We start from the raw sequence: 8732 nt of genomic DNA, 5'->3' as shown, positions 1-8732 counted from the left end.
ATATATATATATATATATATATATATATATATATATATATGCCAAAAATAAGGGTAACTACTATGAAGGGATAGAATGAGTCTAAAAATGAAATATGAAAAAAAATTTTTTTAAAAAAGGGATTGATAAGATGTTGGTTGAAAAAGGGAAAAAGAAATATTTAAAAAAAAACAGTTAAAAAAATTAACTTTGAGCTTTTTCCGGTAGCGGAGTCTGGAGAAGACACGCAGAAATGGCACCTTGCAAGGGGAAGGAAAAGAAGGAAGAACAGGTCATCAGCCTTGGACCTCAGGTAGCTGAAGGAGAAAATGTGTTTGGTATCTGCCACATCTTTGCATCCTTCAGTGACACTTTTGTCCATGTCACCGATCTTTCTGGCAAGGAAACCATCTGTCGCGTGACTGGTGGAATGAAGGTGAAGGCTGACCGAGATGAGTCCTCTCCCTATGCTGCCATGTTGGCTGCCCAGGATGTAGCCCAGAGGTGCAAGGAGCTGGGCATCACTGCCCTCCACATCAAACTACGAGCCACAGGAGGAAATAGAACCAAGACCCCTGGACCTGGGGCCCAGTCAGCCCTCAGAGCCCTTGCCCGCTCAGGAATGAAGATCGGGCAGATTGAGGATGTCACCCCCATCCCCTCCGATAGCCCCCGCAGGAAGGGGGGTCGCCGTGGTTGCTGTCTGTGAACAGGATTCCTCAAATTACTGTTTTCTGTTAATAAACTGGCTTTGTGTGAAAAAAAAATTAACTTTGAAAGACTAATGAATCATGGTAAAAAAGCCATGAATTCTATGTGCAATATTCCCCTAGTGCTGGAGTTCTCCCGTTCTCATTGATCGGTAAACTTGGTCTTGGCTGGTTGTTTGTGCTGATCTTCTGGGGGAGGAGCCTGTTGCCATGGTTCCCAAATGTCTTTGCTGGAGGCGGAATTGCCCCGCCCTTGTGAGTGCGGGCTAAGCAAGCTGCTCGGGTTTGCTCTCGGGAGCTTTTGTTCCCTGCAAGCTTTCCCTACAGCTTTGGACGACAAGAGTGAAAATGGCAGCCTCCCAATCTCCACCCCGGGGGAGTGGAGAACTTGGGCCCCACTCCTCAGTGAGCCCTCAGAGAAAAGCTGTCAGTCACTCCCGTCTCCCTGGTCTCCGGCCGCACTCCGTGCTCACCCGGCCTGTGACCGAGCGTTTCTATCTCTCGCACCCGACCCCGTGTGGAATCTCCAAACCCAGCAGATCCCTGCGGTGTGCTCCCGCGCCGCTCCTCCCGGGGGAGGGAGGGGAGTCTCCCCGGATCTGCCACTTGTTGGGTCCCTGCTGGAGGAGCAGTGGCCCTCCTGTCACTGATCACAGTTTATGGCCACCTCGAGCTAAGAGCCCGCGCCTCGGCTCTGTCTCTGCAGCCAGCTTCCCCGCTCTGATACCTGTGAGCTCTGCCGCACTCAGGCACCCCCGGTCTTTCTGTGACCCTGAGGGTCCTGAGACCACACTGTCCCGCGAGGGTTCCACCCCCAGCTTAGCCATTGGAGCGATGTCCCTCAGTGGAGCCGACTTCTAAAGGTTCCGATTTTGTGCTCCGCGGCTCTATCACTTGCCAGAAGCAGCAGAGGCCCCCTCCCCCACCGTCTATCCTCCCGAATATCGCCTCAGATTCACTTTTCCACACGTCCTACCTTCCAGAAAGTTGTCGCTTCTCTGCTCAGGGACTTGTTGATATTCTTATCTTCGATCTCCTGTTGAGTTCGTAGGTGTTCAGAATAGTTTGATCCCTATTCAGCTGAATTCCTGAGACCAGACAAAATCCAGGTCTCCTACTCCTCCGCCATCTTGCTCCGCCCCTGTGTATTAGTTTCTTATTGCTGCTATAACCAATTACTAAAAACTTAATGGCTTAAACCAACTCAATTTATCATCTTACAGTTTTGGAGGTCAGAGTTCCAAAATCAATTCCACTGAGTGAAAATCAAATTGTCAGCCGGGCCACAGTTCCTTCTAGAAGTTATAGGGGAGAATCGGATTTCTTGCGTTTTCCAGCTTCTAGGGGCTGCTTATGCTCCTTTCATGACCACTTCCTCTATCTCAAAGTGCATCACTCCACCTCAGTTTCCATATTTCCATCTCTCCATGACTGTGATCCTCCTGCCTCCCTCTTAAAAGCATTCTTGCACTTCTATTGGTCCCATCTGGATAACCAAGGATAATCTCCCCATCTTAGAATTCTTAACTTAATCACATCTGCAAAATCTCTTTTACCATGTAAGGTAACATATTCATAGGTTCTGGGGATTCAGATATGGTCGTCTTTGGGGGTACCATTACTCATCCTACCTTACTCCATGGAAAACCTAAGTTTATTCCAACATACCTATAATGAAACATTTTTAGTTCTCTTCTTGTACTTCAGGATAGAGTTCAAGAGCTTCCAGCACCCTTCATGACCCCATCCTGCTTACTTTGCTAGCAATTCAAAGTAACTATTTAGAGTACAGATTCAGAGCTCAGCAATCTGAGTTTTTATGAGCTACAAAACATAGGGCAGGTTATTTGACCTTTCTAAGTTTTGTTTTCTCATCTGGAAGTGGGAGAAATGATCATCTATCCTACAGAGCTACTGGTGAGGATTAAATGAGATAAATAATGTAAGTTTAGCCTTGAGCTGAGTTCCTGACACATAAAAAGACCAATAGATGGTAGTTAGTCCTAGAAATATTATACATCAATGAAAAAAAAAAAGACAAATATTTCCACCCTTGTAGAGTTCACATTCTGGTGAGAGATATACACACACAGGAAATGAAGAAAAAAAGAAAGAGAGAATAGAACAAGTTAGAGGATGATATGTGTTCTAGAAATATTTACAAGAGCAAGATTAGGGAGACTGGGTCCTGGAGTGGGAGGTCCCGTTGCAATTTCAGATGAGGGGTGGGGACCAGTGGAAGCCTCATGGAGTAGGTGACCCATGAGCAAGTATTTGAAGGAAATGAGTGAGTTCACACTCTAGGCAGAGGGAAGAGTGAGTGCCATGTCCCTAAAACTGGGAGAAGACCACATTTGAGGTACAGCAAGAAGACCTGAATGGCTCAGTGAAAAAGAATGAGAGTAGGCCAGTCTGGATGGGGAATGCTACTTAAATAAACTCCTTGGAAAGTTATAAGGATCCGAAGAGCCTCATAGACATGTTAGAGACTTTGGCTTTTACTCTGAATGGAAGAGGAAGCCACTGCTGGGTTTTGAGCAAAAGAGTGACATGCTCTGAATTGTTTGTGTGTGTGTGTATGTGCATATTTGGGGTTTTTTTGTTTGCTTGTTTGTTTTGTTGTTGTTCTTGTTAGAGACATTTCATTTAATCTAACATTTCTAGGTGTCATATGTTTGCCATAGTGCTGGAAATTAAAGTTTTATGTTACTTTATAAACATGTTGGTAACTAATCTCTAGCTTAAGCCCTATCAAATTAGTTCATGTTTAATATGGCTTACCATTTTCAAACCAAATTTTACCAAAAAAATTATTTAATGTAGTGCACCCTCCCACTTATTGTTGGTATATTTATCCTAGAAAATAGGCAGGAGATTTAGAAAAACAGAGAAAAATAAAAGGAATATATATTACAGGTTCCAAAGCTTGAGAAATCTTACACAATGATTCATCTGTAGTGCCTAATTTATACTTCTTGCTGATATGCTACCCGACTGACACTAGTGAGGGTCACTAGTGAGTGTAATAGTGAGAACTGACACAATTAACTGAAAGATTTTGAACAGTGAAAAACTATGTCTGAAAATTTTATTTTATTGGCTTATTTTATAATTATTCATGTATTAGAAAAATTTTTCTCAGTAACAAAGGGTCTCCAAATAAGAAATTGCAGCTATTACATAATAGACTTTTCTTTTAAACTTGAGGTATAGAGATTAATTCTTTTTTTGTCATCACCTGCTTAGTTTGTAACATAGATAAAATTTGCATTTTAATTTAATTTAATTAATGTTTTATGGGAAAAAATAATTATATTTTAATATTATATAAAATATAAAATAATTATATTTTTAAATATTTTTTAAAGATTTTATTTATTTATTTATTTGACAGAGAGATAGCGCACAAGTAGGCAGAGCGGCGGGCAGAGGGAGAGGGAGAAGCAGACCCCCCAGCTGAGCAGGGAGCCTGATGTGGGACTTGATCCCAGGATCTTGGGATCATGACCTGAGCCAAAGGCAGACGCTTAACCAACTGAGCCACCCAGTGCCCAGAAAAAATAATTATTGATTCAATTAAATATTTGCTTTTTTCTTGAATATTTACACAGAATAATGTAGTTTGTAATAAGAGTTAAATATCAGATGTATATTATCACTGAATCATTTTATTTATTTATTTATTTATTTATTTATTTATTTATTTATTTATTTTTACTACTGCTAGGACCACAACTTATCAAGAAGATATCACTGGCTGACTTGGGTTTTAAAAGTATCCTTCTGACTGCTTTGTGGGGAATCCACTGGAGGGAGCTGAGAATAGGGCAGGGAGACAGACAAGGATTCTAGTAATAATGTGGAAGAGATATGGCAGTGTCTCATACCAGGTCACAGTGGAAGAACTGAGAAGTGGTCAGATTCCAGGTATATTTTAAATATGGAGCCAATAGAATTTCCTGATGGAATGCACATGAGGTGTGAGAGAAAGAGAGGAATCAAAAATATGCTTAATCTCTAATATGGATGAACCTTGAAAATATCACACTGGGTGAAAGAAGCCAGACACAAAAGGTCACATATTACATAATTTCATTTATATGAAATGTCCAGAAGAGGCAAATCCATTGCTACAAACAGTAGATTAGTGGTTGCCAGGAGCTGGGGAGCTGGAGAGAATGGGGAATGGTTGGTAATGGATAAAGGATTACTTCTGGGGATGATGAAAATATTCTGGAATTAGATAGTGATCTTTTCACATTATGAAAATAGTAAGAGCTACCAAATTGTACACATTAACATGGTTAAAATGATGAATTTTATATTCTATGAATCTTACCTCAAATACAGGAAAAAAATATCTTGTAGTATTCTGGCTTGAGCAACTGGAAGAATGAAGTGGCCATCAATGGAGGCGAGGAAGGCTGTGGCTGGAGCAGCCTAGGGGAGGAGAAGATGAACAATTGAGTTTTGGACTTGTTGAGTCTGAAAGGTCTATTAGGCACCCAAACAGAAATGTCAGAAAGATAGTCTGTAGACAAATTTTTAGTTTGGAAGAGCATTTAGGCTAGAATATTTACATTTGAGTGTTCTTGGCACAGAGATGACATTGAAAGCCATGAGACTCAATGAAATCACTAACGGTGCGAATGTAGATAGAGAAGAGGACTAAGAATTGAGCTCTTAGAAAATCTGCAGTTAGGAATTAGGGGAAAAAACAGGAAGCTGTCAAGGAGACAGAGAAGTAATCAATGAGTAGGAATCAAACCGAGAGATTATTCTTATCTTCTATCACTCTCTCCTGTTTACCTTCTTGAGTACACATAAAGGTCCTGGTCAGTGTCATGATAATGTCGTACCTTAAGGAGGCTTCCTACATGCTGTTCTCTGTAACTAGAATGTCCTTGCTCCTTTCTCACTGGTTAACTCCTTCTCATCCTTCAAAACTAATTTCAAATATCACGACCTTTAAGAAGTCCCCCTTTCTCTTCTAGTCTGAGTTAGATGCTCCTCTCTTGCGCTTTCCCAACCCTGTATGCATAATTTACCATAGTCCTGTATACCCAATGGTAAACCCAGCCTACATGTCTATGGCCCCCTCTACTACAAGCATATTTCATTATAGCACACTTAGCATTCAGTCCAGCCTTTAGCACATAGAAAGTAACTAAAAAATATCCGCTGAATGAAAGACAAATATATAAATGCCTTACTTGACTCCATAGAAATGTTCTTAGGAAGTTAAATGTATAGGGGCACCTGGGTGGCTCAGTCATTAAGCGTCTGCCTTTGGCTCAGATCATGATCCCAGGGTCCTGGGATCAAGCCCCGCATCGGGATCAAGCCCCGCATCGGGCTCCCTGCTCAGCGGGAAGCCTGCTTCTCCCTCTCCCACTCCCCCTGCTTGTGTTCCCTCTCTCGTTGTCTCTCTCTGTCAAATAAATAAATAAAATCTTTAAAAAAAATGAAGTTAAATGTACATCAAAGTGCTTAGGAATTTTTCATATTCATAATTCTCTGCTAAACGAACTGGATAGGAATGCTACTTAAATCAATTCTGTGGAAAGTTACTTTATAAAGCAAAGAATTCTACTACAAAAAAAAAATCACCTGCAAATCAGCTGTTATTGAAAGTGTATAATTCTATACACATATTTGGGATTCTTATTTTATTCTAATAAAACAAATTTGAGTAGATACTTTCATATTGCATTTTTACAGGTACTTTCAAATATACAATTATAGTTGGATGTTTGGGGTAAAATGAAATCTAAAAACAACTGCCAGAATATTTATAAATAAAGTTCCCCACCTTTAAAATGGGGAACTGGGACCAGCACACTATGTAATGTCTCCTAAGGGTATAAACTATCAAATGAAGAATAGTTAAAATTATACAGAGGCAGTTAATGAGAATTAAAACATTGTGCTCAAGTCTTTGCGTTCAAAAAAAATAATAAATCAAGAATCTCTCAGGAATTTTTTTATCATGTGAAAAAAATTCTCTCTCAACTTTAAGAAGTTTTGTAATCTTATTAAAGGAAACATAAACTCTGACCCTTTAGTCATGTTTAGAAAAAGTAATTCCATATGTTTATTAAATTAGAAAAGGTAATTATGTCAGAGGCCAAACACGCAGAAATAAAGACAACTCTAAGGGAAAGCCACTTCATGATCATCATTTTCCCCTGGAGGGGGACCGTGAGAGCAGATTCTAGAAAAGGCAGAAGAGATGACTGAGGTAGCTATGAAGGAATTCAAATTTTGGATCTGCCGTTTAAAGGAAAATAAAATAATAGGAAATATTAGGAAATAATAGGAAAATAAAATAACAAAATTCTTTCAGTCATTGCCCTGGCATGGCCCTAGTACCTGCTATTAAACCTTCCAGCTCTCCTGGGCTTTATGGCCTCCACTCCTGTCTCCACTTTTCTACCTTCAACTTCTGAGGAGTGTTTGCAGGAGAAAAACAATTTAACAACTCAGGGTCTTTCATCTAGATTTGCTACAAGCAGTGTTGAGTTACAGGCTGACTTGGGGAGTCTTCCGGACTTCTTTCGGTCTCTTGGTATTTACCAAACATCATTCAGTGAGGAATGGGCAAGCTAAGTCCAAAGCTTGTCGCAAGAGTGTTACGTTACCACCTCGTTGCTTACTGAATGGGATTCAGCATAATCTCTCTCAATATAAAGCTTGTCTTTCGGACGGATTCTGCAAGGAAGAGGTTTAACGGGAACAAAAGAAGGAACACCTTGAGAATCAGCCTCACCAATCCCCAGCCTCACAAATACCTCACTCAGGCTCTCAGCCATGTGCACCACACGCACAGCTGTGACACCTAATTATGTAGCCACTGGAGGAATTATTTGTCCGAGTCAGTCACAGGACTGAACTGGCGGAAGGCTGCTGCAGGCCAACCTGTTCACTAATATGCCTTCTCCTGACCGAAAACATGCAATGTGATGTAATCTTCTTAGACTGCCTGTTGTTCGAGACTTACAAAGAATGTTAGTTTGCATGTGTGGTGGCTTTGTGGAAGAACTAGTCTATGCACCTAAAAATACATCGGAGATTTTTTTCCCCTTCATGTTAACCCTTCACCACCCACATCTCTTATGAGATTTCAGGCCCCAAGTCTCCCTGTCATTTTGAACATCAAAATCTTTTAGTTAATTTTCTTGTCAAGCGTATTTTTTTTCCTATGCAGTGTGTATATAAACAATAGCCAAAATATACAGCACTCAGGAAAACATATGTGAAAACATGTCATTATAAACACTCACTCCTCAGGCCAGAGTCCAGGCCCTGAAATTCAATAACATGTCAGGAGGCGACTCCAGAGCTGTGGTCACACCGCTTTCTAACATGTAAATTTAGCTGTCCCATCCTAGGAGGCTTCCAGCTTCAAACCAATCATCATGATGAACTGGGTCTTGTTTCAGAACTTCAAGATCATTATACTTATTGTTTTCTGTGCCACATGCCCTAGAAATCACCCTGTTCTAAAACTGAATTTTAGTGTACGTTGCTTCATCAACAAGAAGCATAAACCAGGGCGCCTGGGTGGCTCAGTTGGTTAAGAAGCATAAACCATGCCTGATGCAATTATTCCTTTAATCTACTAGTACATCTGTTCCATGAGGGCAAGAATTCAGTACCTGGCAAATGTGAGGTCTGTACTTAGCAGATAATAAATGAGTATGTCATACTAACATGAGTCAATCTTAAAAGGTTTCTCAGGCTTCCAATATTCTGAGTTTTTGCACGAGAGAGCATACGTATACCACAAACTTTGCACATGAACCTGGCAGTATCATTACATCATTGAGACTCTTATTAGACTTCTCTTTCTTTAAGGAAGGACCTAGGTAAGCCTTATGTGTCTTTTTAATACCTTACCTGCACTAGCCGCAACCAATCCTGGTGTTGGCTAGAAGGAAATATTTCACCTCCAAAATGCTATGATCAATGACTAAATTGTGAATTTTGTTACATTTATCTTAGGTTGAGGTCTTCATCTCTGCACAAGAAAGTTGCGTAGAA

The 8732-nt window shown here is 40.6% G+C and overlaps 1 protein-coding gene across 1 annotated transcript; it reads left to right on the top strand.

The window, feature by feature from the left end:
• Positions 1 to 200: 200 nt before the first annotated feature.
• On the top strand, positions 201 to 703 carry LOC112825220 (small ribosomal subunit protein uS11-like). The gene has a single exon (XM_073898592.1). It carries the CDS (start codon positions 233 to 235, stop codon positions 686 to 688), a length of 456 nt encoding a protein of 151 aa, XP_073754693.1. The 5' UTR covers positions 201 to 232; the 3' UTR covers positions 689 to 703.
• Positions 704 to 8732: the final 8029 nt, after the last annotated feature.

The sequence above is a fragment of the Callorhinus ursinus genome, unplaced genomic scaffold, assembly GCF_003265705.2.
Source record: "Callorhinus ursinus isolate GAN/ISIS: 27379988/994484 unplaced genomic scaffold, GSC_fseal_2.0 scaffold12, whole genome shotgun sequence".
Classification (NCBI taxonomy): domain Eukaryota; kingdom Metazoa; phylum Chordata; class Mammalia; order Carnivora; family Otariidae; genus Callorhinus; species Callorhinus ursinus.
Note: the sequence above shows the minus strand (reverse complement) of the source record. Positions and strands in the feature narration are given on the sequence as shown.

Bases quoted from the DNA above. Each gene is read 5' to 3' on its own strand.
- LOC112825220 (XM_073898592.1), top strand. From the start codon at position 233: ATGGCACCTTGCAAGGGGAAGGAAAAGAAGGAAGAACAGGTCATCAGC.